General features: G+C 35.5%; 1 protein-coding gene across 4 annotated transcripts in view; it reads left to right on the plus strand.

The window, feature by feature from the left end:
* PLOD2 (procollagen-lysine,2-oxoglutarate 5-dioxygenase 2) overlaps nucleotides 1-15,934 on the plus strand; it is a 46,297-nt gene that overhangs the window by 17,636 nt on the left and 12,727 nt on the right. For all 4 annotated transcript variants that reach the window (XM_026855157.1, XM_026855159.1, XM_026855158.1 and 1 more), the window contains exons 8-12: nucleotides 450-551; nucleotides 4,839-4,964; nucleotides 6,464-6,585; nucleotides 14,198-14,302; nucleotides 15,574-15,699. In XM_026855157.1, coding sequence (XP_026710958.1) covers nucleotides 450-551; nucleotides 4,839-4,964; nucleotides 6,464-6,585; nucleotides 14,198-14,302; nucleotides 15,574-15,699 — 581 coding nt within the window. The remainder of the gene's footprint in view (nucleotides 1-449; nucleotides 552-4,838; nucleotides 4,965-6,463; nucleotides 6,586-14,197; nucleotides 14,303-15,573; nucleotides 15,700-15,934) is intronic.

Here is a 15,934-nt window from a genome sequence, read left to right on the forward strand (position 1 = left end):
CTACATTTTCTGTGTGTTTCATATGGTCACTTTTTGTGTTTTATGTAAAATGTTGATGATTCTCAGACTCAGATTTGGGAAAAGAATTAAACTGATTTTTTTTTTTTCCCCTTGAAATAATGCCTAGTAGCTTTTGGGAGCTGAATGATCTATAGTCTGTGTCTGGGAAGTTCTACAAGTATTTAGTTGGTAGTTATACATGCAACAAATATTTAACTGAAGCAATAAATGTAGATGCTAGGAGAATATAATCTGTTTTGTAAATAAAAAGAAAAAAGCCTTTACCAACTATTTTTCTATTCTGTTGTTTGTTTAATCTTAAATTTAAAAAGACAGTCAATTGCCTTTAGGTATAAGAGATTCAGTGAGTAAGCCTGAACTCTTTAAAAGGCACACATTACCATTTGCACCCACCTTTCATTAATCTGAATTGTTCATTCATTTACCAGATTCACTTGAATTACCTGGGAAACTATATTCCTAATGCTTGGACACGAGAAACTGGTTGCAGTATTTGTGATTTAGACTTACTAGACCTGTCAACAGTAATGGTAAGAATACTTTTCACTAGAACAAAACCCTTTTGAATGCACTTGATAAATATATAGTGATTTCTGAGACAAAAAAAAAGTCTTTAGTATGCAATATTATGTTTTATAGACACCTCAGGACACTTTTTTTCTTGTATATGAAACTGCAAAGATGGAATTTTACTGGAAATAACAATACTTTTGGAAATGTTTTTATGTATGCATTTTATTATAGCTTCCCAGTATTACTGAAGATGATCCCATCCCCAAAATCCCTCCAGATCCTTTGCTCTGTTCACTGAAGGTGAATAAATCATTTTTGAATCATGAAAGATACAGGTGAATAATTCAAATTTTTAGGGAGGTAGAAAGACTCTTTTAGATATTTCCGATTTCTAACAGCAGAAGTACAAGAAACTTGATATGTATCAGTTTAACAATTTCTATTACAAATAGAGGTTAACAGTTAAATCTAACATGGTTACAGTTACTATTTTTTGAGAGATAGAGAAATAGTCAAAACTGCTTTACCTTGTAAAGGATGATACAGATATCTGTATATGCAAATGTGTTTCTGTAGAATAAATCTGATCTGAGATTGGATTCAGTTTTTCGGAATTCTTATAGGACAAACATACATGTACATGTGGCGTGTGTGTATATTTGGGAACTCATTTTGGCTCTTTGGTTCCAAACATGATATCTTTAGTGTCTTTATGAATATTTCAGCTTTTACTCAGTAAATTTTAGGCAGAGTAAATACTAGGATCTACCATGTGGAAATGTAAGGCTTGTACTTAAAAGAATGTTCTGATTATTAACACACTGTTTCCAGCAGCTGTTTCATTTGTTCTGTATTGAAGATTTGAATGAGAACAGGTCTTAGAAGGTCATGCTGAGGATAGCATGAAAGTAGTAGTAGCTTGTGATCTTTGTAATGAAAGGACAAAGCAAAATAATTCTGAACAATAAATAGCTTGTGAGCTGGAATATAAATTTAAAAAGTATTGCTGGAATTGTAATAACTTTCAGGTTCTTTTTATATCTTTTAATTTCAGTTTTGAAGATATATTAGAATGGTGTTCTACTGAAATAGTGTTTGCACTCCCAACATAAAATTTACCTGAGAAAAGTTGTCTAAGTTTTTCCTAATGGTGTTGGTAATGAAAGCATGATTGGGAAGCAGTTAAGTCTTAAAGCCAGTAATGGGGAGTGACTTGCAATGGTTTACTGGATAGCTTCCTATAGTTTATGTATATCTACTTGGAATGTGTCTTCCTTACTGTAATTCATTCTTTGGACTTCATACCTCACTCACTGTGCCAGCAGAAATAACGAGACTTTTCCTTGGCCTCAGTGGAAGTGTTTACTTCAGGCACTTCTAAGTACAAGCAATATTTCATTTTCTGAATGCGTTTTCTGTTCAGGCCTGGCTGGTTGCTACTTAACAAGAAATCTTCAGTGAAAAGAGCAATACTAGCTCTGTGCCTCTAATCATTCTTCCCATATTATTTTATTTAACTTTCTGCATTGATACACTCAGATCTTCTACTTATTCTTCTCATAAGCAAGTAGAGAATCAGGTTTGCTTGTTACCAACTATGTTTTGGGCTTTGAGTTGCTTTAGATGAATTCTGATGTGAATGGATCCTTGACTCAATGAGCTGAGGTGTTGCAGATGCAGTGTTTTGGGCTGGACTTACCTACAGATCTTGACTTTATCAGTACAAAACAAATAAGCTCCACTGTAGGACAAGGAGCTGAAATAATACTGCTTTCATCATGGACATAGGGATATCCTTCTGTGAAGGTTGGGGTAGGCATGTGCAAGGCAGAGATGGGTGGAAGGATTGCCATGGGTTGTGCAGGTCAGTCTGAGATGGATGAGCACAAGAGCCCAAGGCACTACCAGGGTCAGTGTGAGTAGATGCTGGGAGCATGGCCTGTGAAAAGGTGAGCTTCAGGGTTACCTGTAAAGAAGCTGAGCCACATATGCAGAGTCTTTTGCTCAGTCCTTGTCCTCTTCATGGAAGCAGGACCTCCCATGCTCTGATCATGGCTGAGATGTGGAAATACTTGGTAGATGCTTGCTTCTGCTAATGTCAGCAGCCGCTGCCACCCCCAAAATTAGCTACCTGCCCAGGTCAAAGGATGGTAATGGCTAATGAATTGAACATACCTTGACTTAATAAGTGTAAATTTTTGCCACTTTTCTTAAAGGTTTTTTTTTACTAAAACCTAAATTAAATTGGACAGGAAACTTAATCTCCCTAGAGCTGCTACTTAAATTCTGAAGCTTGTTACTGGTATGGAGATTTCCTGGTATGGGTGGAAAGGATGACCTCACTCATTCTCTAGCTTCACTGGCAACTCTTGTGGCAAGGGTTCCTGGACTTTGCTCTGTATAGTCATACTGAGATATTGTCCTGTATTTCTTCCAAAAATTGTCATAGGCTCAACTCTTGCTTGTGAAAAAGTAAACTTTAAAAGGCAAATGTATGACCTTGGTGAAAATGAGAAATTCTGTTAGAGAAAATGTAACATCTTGGTAAAGACTGGGTATTTCCGAAGTGGTTTTGCTGAGTTACAACTGGAAGAACCAAAATTTCTGACTTGATGTACTCAAAATGCTGGTTATTAAAACTTTTCAGTGTGGATCTAGATTAAGATTATACAGTAACAACTGTATATAGTATAGTGAACCTAGGTCAAGTTTGAACTCTGCCTTGAGGAGATGCAGTGGGAGATGCAGCGGAGAACTCTGCTTTGAGGAGATACAGTTTGCAGGAATTTTTACTCTTAATTTTCTAAACACTATTTTGCTTTAGCGACGCTCCTGGGGCTCTAGTGTAGAGCCAAGTGTTTCATGCTTTGGTGTACTGAATTCCTCACTGTCCCTATAATCTTTGCAGATCCAACCTGAACCTGCTTCTCTTTGTCCTGGAGAATAAGGGGGAAATGGCTTGTAATTACAGAAATATGCAAAGTAAATTGTTGCAACAGTTCTGGTATTGGTAGCAAATGTGCATGTTCGGTTTAGTAAGCCCGAAGGTACACCTTGTTTTCCTTGTCACTCACAAACAGTGGTGCCAGTTACCATGACACCAGCCTCAGTGGAGTGGTTGCCAGAGAACACCACGGTTGCTTTTTTCAAGACACATTAGTGTACTTGTCTGCATCAGCCATTTTGAAGTTATTAGCATGTCTGCATAGGTAGATATTAGGTTTGCAGATGAATTTGGGAATAGGAGGTAGTCAGGGTAAACGTTGGTGCCCAGTGTTTCCAATCTGATACACTTGCCAGCGTATTTCTGGATTTCCGATGTAGACAGTGACACTGTAAAATCCCAACATCTGCTGATGGTTTATCCAGATGCTTTTCAAGTGGGTGTTTGGCTTGCTTAAGGAAAGCTAACTTGCAGCCTTTTATACTCATATAAGGTTTCTCTGAGCCTTGTAGTGGCTTAGACATTTATACGTTTATATGTCTGTTTTAGAGAGGGAGAAAATTTTTGTTCAGTCAGTGCATTCCTTTGTGTAGGAGTCGATGCCTTTGAAGGTTAACTTTGTCTTGCATAATGTAATAATATATTTTAAGAATACACAAAAATGCTGTCTAGATTTGTTTTGGTGGTCATGATCTCTATCAAGTACATACAAACCAGGAATTAATACTACTGTTCAAAAGATGTCAGTTTACATTAAGGTGCATAAAACTTCAGTATCCCTGGATGCAAGGAAAGAAACTCTAGTTAGTTCATCAAAGGTCTGGATAAAATCAGTTAGTAGGGAAGCAATGCAGAGCCCGCTTAGAATGATCAGGGGAGAAATAGTGCTTATAAGTGTATGGAAGGGTATTGCAGTCTGTGGCTTAAAGTACAGATGAGTAATATATTTTATGATATTCTTTACTTTTAAAAATACTGGTCTTCTCTATATGTATGTTACTCTCAAATGCATTTTCCATGCAGTTCTAGGTTTATTTCCTTAGATACTTTTTTTCTGTTCTAATATTTTTTTAAAGTAAGAATTTTAAAAACCACAATACTTTATTTTCTACTTCCAGTTTCTGTTATTGGAATTCAGAGTTTTCTAGCAATATTAAATCCATTATCTTTGCCTATTTAATGAAGCCAGTGGGGAAAAAAAAAAGACAGGGGGCATATACTTTTGAGCTAGTTGGTTTTTGATTGTTTGAAAGCTGTGTGGCCTAAGTTACTACAACATGACACTAGCTGTTTTTTAATATAACTAATCTCAGAAAGGAGGCAAGTCTTATTGGTTGTGTCAAAATATCATTTTTTTTAGGAGTATCCAAGAGTAAAAATTGGTGTTTTCATTGAACAACCCACTCCTTTCCTACCTAAATTTTTAGACAGACTGTTGACTCTGGACTACCCAAAGGAGACACTCAGTATCTTCATTCATAATAATGTAAGTATGATGTTACTATTGTGAAAAGCTTCAGTTTTGAAATTATGGTATGAATGAAAATGTGTGAGGGAGTATATGGATTCTATATATGTAAATAGTTAAACTGCATAGGAAGAGATAATATTTCAGAATTTAGTAGGGAGAAGTGGAAAAATACACAGATGAAATTGTGACAGTGCTTATTGAAGTCTATTTAAAGAAACTGCTTAGATTCTCTCTATTTTATTAATGAAGTAAACTGTATTTTAAAGTGTATGCTTTTGGAGTAGGTACTGATTGACATAAAACAAGAGAGTAGAATGAGAACAGAATAGTTCAGTTGGATGAGACCTACAGCAATCATCTAGGCCAACTGCCTGGCCACTTCAAGACTGACCAAAAGTTATATCATGTTATTAATAACTATTATCCCATAGTTAACATTGGATTGCTTTTCCTCTTGCTGATATCCCAGTACATTTCTGTTTCTCATGGTGCTCCTGTTGGGTGCCATGGGAAAGACTGGTGTGTCCAGTATATTTTGAATGGCAGTACAGAAGTTGCTCTTGTGAATATTATTTGGAATGCTTTTTGCTAATTAGCTAATGATCTGGTGTTGCTGATAATTCACTAGTAAGTCAGTATTGCTATTTTCATGAGTGAAGTGACAGATGTGTGTAAGTCTTTTAGAAATAAAACTGGGCTGGAGGAAAAATGGGAAGAATATATAATTCTGCCCTTTTTCACTTGGCTTGCATTACTGTTAACGAGAGCACAAAAGTCCTGGCTAATAGAAATAGAATTTATCTTTAAAGTTTTCAGTGTGCTTTTGTAAGGGGATGTTGAAGGTAGAAATGTGATATGCACATAGGAATTGTAGACTATGCTAGGGTTCATTGTTTCAGCCAGAAGTCATATGGTAGTATTTGAAATTAATATAAAACACTGAATAGCTTTTTTATCACGGAGGGGGGGAAAGCCCTGTCCAATATTTCAATTATTCAAATATCAGCCATAACACACAAAAGCTACAAATGAGGGTGCTGGGTTGGAAGCATTGTATGCAGCTGAGATCTCTTAAATTAAAGGTAGGGTATTTAGAAATTAAAGAAACAGTCACTGTGACTACCTCTTAAAGAGACAGTAACTGTAACTGTCCACATGGGTACAGGTGGCAGTTCCCTCTCTAAAGCCATTCTCGAGTGGCATACACTCCTGTGTACCACTGAAGTTGTAGAGTGGGTTCTGAAGATGGTAAAATAAATACCTTGAAGAAATACAGTTTGTGAATCTAGCATCGTTGGTCTGGAGGTACAGCTTTGCTGATGTGTTGGATTCTTTTGCTAAAATTTTGGATAGAAGAGCTTCATTTTAATGACAGATATACTGGAATATCTTCAAATACTGTTTGCTAACTGTTTGTTTAGGATAGAATACAATGTGTTCTTGGACACTATGTTTATGATTTCACAGCAGTGTGTACTTTTCATTCACTATAAACAATGTTAACATGATTACAGGAGGTTTACCATGAAAAGCACATCAAGAAATTCTGGGAAAAAGCCAAGAACATTATCAGAAATATAAAAATTGTTGGACCTGAAGAAAATCTGAGTCAAGCAGAAGCCCGGAACATGGGAATGTAAATTCTAATTTATAAATCTGTTACAGTGATGCATACACTAACATTTTTTTTAAATCTTTTATGTATATTATTTTGTATCTTAAACACTAACAACTTTCCATCTTAAGTTACAAAAGTGGGAGCTTTTGTGGTAGAACGTGATCTAGATAGAAGATATGAACTGTTGAGTGTTTTATGATTTCTGTCTAATATGAAAAGCTGTTGGTCATGATGACAACATATCTCTGGTTTGGACTAGTTTGATAGTCTGTCATAGTGTGTTCTAATGCCGGCATAGACAATAGTAGACTACAAAGAAATAAGAGGTGTCAGATTATTTTTACATTATAGTTATTTCGAACACAGGTATATATTAAAATGAGCATAAACTGTAAATTTTACATATTTTCATGAAAAAGAATTCTATTGAAATAAAATATAAGGCACAAAAAACTTTTATTAAAGTTTGTGCGGAAAATTATATGTAGTAGTAACAAAAAAAGGTGCAAGCAGGTGCAAATATAAATAGAAATTATAATTGCAGTGTATTTTCAAAAAAATGTATCTGGTTTTATTTTTTTATCCAAAACCTTTCCAAGCTAATCTATCAGAGTAATTTCACAGAACAGAAGTACCTCTTGCACTGGATATGCATTTAACACTTGCACTTTTGTTGTCCTAGTGTCTCTTTTTTTTTTTTTCAAAGTTATGTTAGATTGAAAATACTTCAGTATAAATGTAGTTAAAGCTTGACCTGGGTATACAGGTGGCAATTACGTTTCTTCCTATGGTTCAAAGACAGGAACATCCCTTAGAAGTGCTCTAGCAGAAGTTTCTTCTTTCAGGGGAAGAAAAAAAAAAGACTTGCAGAGACAACGGACTTTTTTATCTTATCTTTGTTCTTGCTTGTTTTATATTTTTTCTTTTTTCCCTTTCATTTTTACTAGGGAATCCAAATCTTTAGCTTTTAAACCTGGCGCTTGCCAGGCCTAAATCTGAACCTTGAAATATGTATCCTGTGTCAGACCTGCCTGTCAAGGGATCTCTTTAGTGGCTGCAGCACTGGCTACTACCACAGGTTGCTCATGTCTCTCCCAGTATGTCCATCAGTCAGATTATGGAGTTTTACAGACCAGGATCCCAGCAAGACCTTGCTGTGGCCCTTGAGCAGGCTTCATTCTCACATAATTCTTCTACTCTTTTCTCTCAAATCTTCCATGAGTGTCAGAGCAGAGAAATTCATTTCAAAAGGCCCTTTTCTGTTCTATTCAGAGGTTAAGAGCATAGCATGGGCTGTTCATAGCATCAACTAAAAGAATGAAGGTCTAGTCCTGACTCTGATGTTACTGGAAATTTGTTTGAATGGGGTTTTGTTGTGCTGAAGCCACTGGGAAACAGATCTTTGTCTGGGGTCCAAACCTCTCCCCTAGCCTTTCCAGGAAACACTACAGATGTAGTGTTAGTGTAAGCAGCCATTTACATGTTTATAAATCATTCTTTATTTCCGATAGTGTCTAAAGCAAATGTACCATGTTTGCAAACTTTTTGAAGTAGTGTATGTTATGTGTAACCAAGGTGGACTTTCTGGAGTTGTGTTTTACTCTGTTATATAGACACTATAAGGCGGAATTTTTGGTGTAATCCATTTCTATACTGTTACTAAATCTCCCCTGAAGATCTTTAAACCTGTCATCTTTTGATAGACTTATGTGACAGTTTTTGATATGATATGTGATCTTTGCTTGATCTGTGGATAAAGAGGAATAATTTAAATGTATATTTGCACAAAATAATTTCAAATTCTGTCATGTAAGTCAGGAAGATAATCATACTTGTTATGTGTACCACTGGATACGCTACACTGCGTGATATCCATTGTCTGGATATAATTTTATCCATGTTGCCCCTGCTTTGAAGGGCCTCTTTAATAAAAGTTCTGTCCCAAAGAGATAAATAGCATATAGAGAAAATGTGAGGTATAATGCATGTGGAATGAGACCATATCAAAATATTGAACCATCCAGAAGGTATGGGTGTTAGTAGTAGGATCTTTCATGTGAACAATGTAGATATAATTTGACAGTTTCTTTCAATTTGACTGAAAGAGGTTCAGTTCATCTGCTGCTTCCTTCGCACTGCTGGTCTGCTTGGCTGCCCTTGTGAACATCACCAACTTCTCTGGAACAACTGCATTTTACTTTTCCTCAAAAAAAAAAAAAATTAGCTCAAAAGTACAGGATGTTCATGGCAAAGGCATTTTACTATAAAAAAATTATTGCTTTCAACCCTTCAGCTGGCTTTCAACACAATAACCTCATTTATTTCTCACTAATACTGTATCAGGAATAACTTGAAAAGAGTGATTCTTCAAACCTGTTTAATCGTTTGATGTACAGAGATTGATATATTTGGTGTTCTAATTAATCTTCTGCCTCTGCCTGAATTATTGACTGATAATTTTATTCCATCCACCTCAAACTTGCTTTCTGTCTCTTTTGATATTAGCTGATTTTAGTATCTCTATTCATTTCCAGTAGATTTAGAATTTGCTCTCCTTACTTGCACGTTTCACACACAGTCTATTTGTCTGAAGCAGCAAAACAGGCTTCAATTAATACAGAGAGAGAGAACTTAATTATGGAAGGTATGGCTTGTTTTCAACAGAATACTTTTGAGTGTATAATACAGTTGGCTCAATTTTTTTGTCCTTACCTCTCTTTTCCGTTTTGGCTCAGTAAAAAGTGGTGATAAATCACATTGAGGTTTTCAATAAATATGACTCTTATGGAAGTATAAATGTGAGAAAATAACATTTTTAAATTTCACTCATAGTTATGCAGCAAACCTCTGCCTACTTTTCTCATTCACATAATAAAGAACAATTGAAACACTTTCTTGCTGCTTCTTGACATGCAAAGCCCTCTCCTGCAATTGTGGAAGTTGGATAGGTGTTGGAAAGGACCCAACATTGTGCAGTCATCAAAAACTTGTTGAAATTCAGCAGTATTAGCAAACAGGAGTACACAGCTTTCCTTACTGTGAGCTGAAACAGAATAAAAAGGGAGAAAAATAAAGTAGAATAAAGAGAAGGAAACTGTAGTTGCATGTTGTCTGAGTATTTTCTCTTCATGTACATCACTTCAAATCCCAAAGTAGCATTTCCATGTCTCTTTTCTTAGTCTTTGTCTGCAAGGAATATATTAGTGATCTTACAATTGGTTCTTTTTTCCTTTTAGAAAAAACGCATTTGTGGTTTTGCCTTGTTTGGTGATGAGATTTCAGCCAGCTGTTATAGAATTGGTTATGACAGAAAATGTAAAGTAATGATATGAAATATGTTCAGGCAGTAACAAGAAGTAGCAAAATACAGGAATTTAGCTCATGCACTTCTCTGAGGTTTTACTTATAAAAAGTTTGGTTTTCACCCCAGTACTTACAGACTTCAGGGTTTCTTGGGGGGGTGGGAGTTGGTTTTTTTTCTTCCATCAAAAATATTAGCAATAGAACTAGTTAGGATTTTTCCTGGAAATTTTTAAAAATGTGATTTAGCTCAAATTTTAGTGGGAATGTGCACATTTTAATGAAAGCTTACATTAAAAGCTTTCAAAAATTTGGGAAAGAATAGTGGAGAGATCAGAATCAGTTAGAGTACATTGACCTCATTGCTGAATTTTGAGTTGAATTTGGGATCTCCTATGTCTGTCTTGAAAGAGGATATTAGGATGTCATCTCTGAGCTCCCATCTGGTGTTGATGAATAATGACATGAACATAGAAGGACTCCATTTCAGCCCTTTGTGTAGGGCAAGTATCTTGGCTGTGGCTGAAGGAAGAGCAGAGATTAAATCTGTGTCTCCTAGTTGTCTCCCTGTGTCAAGTGATTTCTGTTGGAGACTTGGATTTTCTGGAGCTGCTTCTCCTGAATGCATCAGCACTTTTGGGTTTCAGCCTCAGATAGGAGGAACACTTTGAAATTTTGAGTGCTGCAGAAGAAAAACAACTTCCCCACCCATACCTGATTTCACTATCTTCGAGGTGTGGTGACTGTGATAACAATACTTAAGCCTGAGAAACAAAACTAAACACTAGTGCTTTATCTGGTTTGTAGCTACATTTGTTTGGTCTTGGTGACAGTTGATAAGAGTTTCTCTATATTACTGTGGCTGTCTGGAGAAATGCAAAATGTAGCCCTAAATGGGAGGCAGTGTCGCTCAGTCTTTCAGCGAGTGTTGCAGACTTGTACCTGGGACACATTTTCTTTCAGAGATCTGTCAAGTGGTGTAAGTGCTTTCCCTTTGGGCTCAGTCTACATCTTGAATTTTATTTCCAAACTGTGAGTGGGATATATAAAAAAGATACATTGATTAATTGTGAATTCAAACTATGTCTAAAAAAAATGTGACTCAAGATAAATGATAAAGAAATTGGGTAGACCATATGTCTTACATCTATAAACAACTAGCCCTTTGGAGTATCTCAGTGGAAAGTTTGAAGAGAAGAGCAGTGACACTTTCCCTTTTCAGATGAGGTCACTGTTCCAGATGGGCTTGTAGTTTGTAAGCAAAGCTAAATATTGTTCTGATTGCAAAATACTTTAAACTGATCTGTTAAGCTTCATTTCACACTTCCAGCAAAAAAAAAAAAATTATCTTGGTCTTCTACTAAATATTTAATTGCTACATTGAAATGGCTTTGTTATCTACAAAAGTATCTTTTCAACATTTGGTTTTAGTTTATAAGCAGGTAGAGTGTAAAGCAAGTAGATGAAAGGTTTTAGCCATTGAGTGTAGATTAGTGAGTATATTGATATAGATATGAGTAGTGCTAGAAAGCACTTTCCACTTGTTCCTTGCTGTGACCTGCATACATAATAGTTTCACATATCTGGTATTTCTACATCTGGAGAAGTTAGCATACACTGTAAGAAGGTAATATTTTAAAGCATGAGAATATCTGGGATTACTTTAATTCTTTGGGAAAGCTACTTGACAACATTGAAAGCCTACAGAGAAGATGAATTAATTTCTTGGATAGGCTTGCTTTGTTAATTTTGACAGAAACTTTTACAACTTATTTCCTGTATATCTGAAACCTGGAGTGTTTTGTGGAGATTTGTTAGTGACCTTAAAGTGCAAAGGCAAAACTTCGCACTTGATATGGTGACTTGTATCTGGAAATGCAAGGATAATTATGCTTTGAACATGAAGTTTTGCCATTTGGTTATCCAGTCTTCAATGCTGTATAGAAAGAAATAGGGGGGAAAAATGAGTTACAAGTACAGTCAGAAGAATAGCCCTGATTTTTGCCCTTTTTATAGCTATGTTTATTTTTCTTAGTTGCAGAGGTTGAAGTTAGAGGTTTCACATTGAGGTGATTTCTACTACAGCTGAATTTCCAGCCTACTTAAGGCAGCAGTGCTTTCAAAGAGTTCTTGATATGTCATTGAATGACTGAGTGTGACTTAGACCAAGACTTTTAATTTAGTATTTTGTCGTTTGAATTACTATGAAGGATTTGTAACACTAAACACATTGGATCGGTTTTAATAGAATTGTCTGGCTTTGCATTTAAGGAGGGGGAGAAGAAAAAAAAAGGCAAAAGTTGAAGTATCATACCTTTTGAAATGATCTAATCACTTTTGCAGTCATGTTTGCTTACAACTAAATATAAATCTGTTTCACTTAAGATTTTAATAATTAAAAAATTAATTTATATTTTATATAAAATATATTATAAAATTATATATTATATAATATTTTATATTTATATATAAAAATAATGAGGATAATGTAGCTGAATGATTTTGTAAGAAATTGAACATCTAATGTCAAGTGCAATATAAAAGTCACACTACTATTAATAATTTTAATTATACTAATAATAAAGCTACATGTAAATTGAGTGCGATAGTTGTAAAGCTTTGCACAGAATAGGTTAATAATGGAAAATGCCATAAACACTTAATTGCTGGATTGTGCTATGGCCAAAATAAAACCTGCTGGTTTCAATTGTGGCAATTATGTGAGAAAGTGCTGATTAAAGAACTGCTGTCATAAAAACATGTATATGTAAAGATAGGAAACTGTCAGTTAAGGCAAAACCAGAGACTGACCAAAGATTTAAACTATGGGGGTGTGTCCAAACACGGTGATTTCAGCAGTAGTGGGAAGACCATTTCTGTCATTTTAGCATTTTAAAAATTTGGTTTAAGTCATTACTGTATCTTTAGTGGTTGAGTTTGAAGGATTGCTTAGATTTATGGAATAAAAAAGCTCTACCTTCTACTGTCACTCCAACAAAGTCATAGCTCTAAAGTCTTTTGAGCAGAAGAAAGTTTGATCAAAAAGACCCAAAAGGAGTTGATAAGTATTAATCCTTACAGGCAACAGACTAAATGCTGACCGAAGTGCTGTGCTAGGTAGTGGAGGGGAGCAGAGGAGCAGGCAGGAAGCCATGCCAGCAGTTGCCTTGACTTGTATGTGGCCTGTCACATCCACTGTTTGTCAGATTTTCTGAAGTGATAGAGATCTTTTCCTTTGCAGAAAACAGTCACAAGCAATCAGGTCAAGTGGAACTTAAACTAAAGCAGTGTTTATAAACATTCTAAAACAAGAAAGTAAAATAATCTTAATGTTTCAAGCTGTCACAATTGAATTAACGTTCTGTCTATAATAGTGGGGAAAATAGACAAAAAATCAATAATATCACCTGCATGATCGAAAGCTACTGCTATAGTATGACTTGAGGAAATTGTTCCACTTTCTCTATATTTGATTTACTATAATCTCCTACTATTGTGTTGGCATAGGAAAGCTGAATTCACTATACTGGATCTTGGCATAGCAAGTGTACACTGCCAGAAACACAAAAAAATTCTGTGTATCTTTTATAGTAGAAAGTGTCTTCTGTTTGGTAGAAGCTTGCCCTTGAAGGTGTGGGAATCTATGCAAGTTATTTATTTTTCTGAGATCAAAGTCACAACTGATAGAAATAGTGTACAGGGTAAATTAAATTCCTTTTTCTTAACTACCATTTACAGTCTGTGCAATTGTTTCATGTTTCTCTTTACCAACTGTGTTAGTCTTTTTGTGACCCACAAGAATAAGAAAAGGTCTTTAAGTGTGTATTTCTTAATGCTTTGTCTTACGCTCTCCATAAGGTTTCAATTACTGTTCAGATCAGCAGATCACATCTGTACCATCTTTGCCCAAAGGCAGTGTTACAGCCACATGCAGCTAGTTACTAGAGAAGCTTACTTAATAAGCTCATACTTCACTATTAAGTGACTGTACTGATATCCAGCTATATAAATCATGGCCTGATTCTCCCCACCCCACCCCGACCCCATTTTTAATTAGGACAGCACATAGTAGCTCTTACTGAACATGGTAAAGGTTAGAGATCACTTGGTTTATTAAAAAAACAACATAGGGCATCTGATTCACGTTTAGTTTATCACACTACTGTAATATAAAGTCACTTTTTCTTTTACAACACTACACTGCAGAGGGCTCTTAATGCAATATGCAAGTATAGCACTTGGTTGTGGTTTGGGGTTTTTGAGGTTTTGTTTTGTTGTTTGTGAATCTTTTCTGGACATGTGAGTTAACCATTCCTTTCTGTCTCTTTAGGGACCTTTGTCGCCAGGATAAAGCATGTGAATATTACTTCAGCATAGATGCAGATGTTGTGCTGACAAACCCAAAAACTTTAAGGATACTGATAGAACAGAACAGGTGTAGTATATATCTTTATTTTATAGAATTTCCTTTATCTTAGAAGGATTCTCCGGGGCCTATCCAGAGAAAATAAGAACTTACCTGTTCTTGGAGAACTAGATCCTCTTTGTTTACCTGCGGTATTTGATTGCCAAAGTTCATAACTGGCTTGGAAGCCACTAATTCACAAAGGGTTTTTCTCCTGTCAAACAGCAATTCCTCATGTGAATTTCAAATGCTTCAAAGTTCCTCTAAAGAAAATGGTATGGTATAAGCAGATTTTAGAAAATCAATTAAGGTTTTACTGACTAATGATTTCAGTTGTTAACACAAAATGTTAAAAACAACCCAACCACAAAAACCTGAAACAAAACCAAGCAAAAACTCCCTAGAGTTGACTATTACCAGAGTTTACTACTCTGGTATTGTAGTATTATTACTTTTTTCCAGTCAGAGATGCAATAAAATAGTGGAAAAGTATTGGAGTTGATGCAGCTGTAATGACCAATTTCTCCTTTTATTAGTATGATTTCTTAAGTTATACAAAGCTGTGAATTTATCAGCAGCAGCTTTCAGCAGACTGGCCCACTGTGAATGCTATGCCCTTCACTCCTGGCAATTTGTAAATTGTCATGTTATGAAGGTAGGTAGTGTTTGCCTGTTCATAACAAATCTGGGTATCTCAGGTGTATCACAGAAAAATAAATTATCAATGTCTGTTTTGACCTACTAGTGACAAGGAATGGAGCTTAAGTAAAGATGTGGCTGCCAGTCGTTTGCATTATATCCCTTGTAATATTTACTGTTGTAGAAAGAGGCTAAAAGCCGTGTACAAGCCAGAGGGAAAAGCCAGTGGAAGAAACAGAAGCTTTGCAAAATATATCTAACCAGTAGGCCATTTCATTGTTTTAATTTTGATCAGTTTTTATTTCCCCTTTTGACTCTCCTAATTTTGAATAAGCCAAGTCTATGTTGGTTTTTTTTTCTTCATGTCTTGCTTTGCTTTTATCATTATGCTATGGGCAAGGGTTTTGGGGTTTTTTTGATTGTCTTGAAATGAAGTGACCTCTGATTTATAGGAGTCTTTGCTTCTGTTACACTGTTGTTTCTGGGCAGTGGGTGCTTGGATGCTATTTCTTCCAGCTTAAGTTCAGAATAGCTGTTCTAAAATTTGACAGTCATTGATGTTTTAGCTATATTATATTCCACAAACTGAATAAAGCTGGTATATTTTAATGTGTAGTATGTATAACAGTTCATATTTTCTTATTCAATATGTCACTTCACAGAAAGATAATTGCTCCGCTCGTAACTCGTCATGGGAAGCTTTGGTCCAATTTCTGGGGTGCTTTGAGCCCAGATGGTTATTATGCTCGATCAGAAGATTACGTTGATATTGTCCAAGGAAATAGAGTGTAAGTAATTGTAAGCTAATTTTTAAAGTCAGGGCACCCAGTATGGTTATTAGCAACATATTCTTACATTTTCATGCAATATGGTATTATTTCTGAAGAGCTTAAGGTTAGTTACATTGTTTAGCTTTTTCTATTTCATAGAAATGAATCCCTTTTTCCATTTGTTTTTTCCTATTCACAGCTTAAATAAAAAAGCCAAGTGTTTAACATGATGAGCTGGTATTAGTAATGGAGA

This window comes from Athene cunicularia (assembly GCF_003259725.1).
Source record: "Athene cunicularia isolate RWA chromosome 9 unlocalized genomic scaffold, athCun1 chr9_part1, whole genome shotgun sequence".
In the NCBI taxonomy this organism is placed as follows: domain Eukaryota; kingdom Metazoa; phylum Chordata; class Aves; order Strigiformes; family Strigidae; genus Athene; species Athene cunicularia.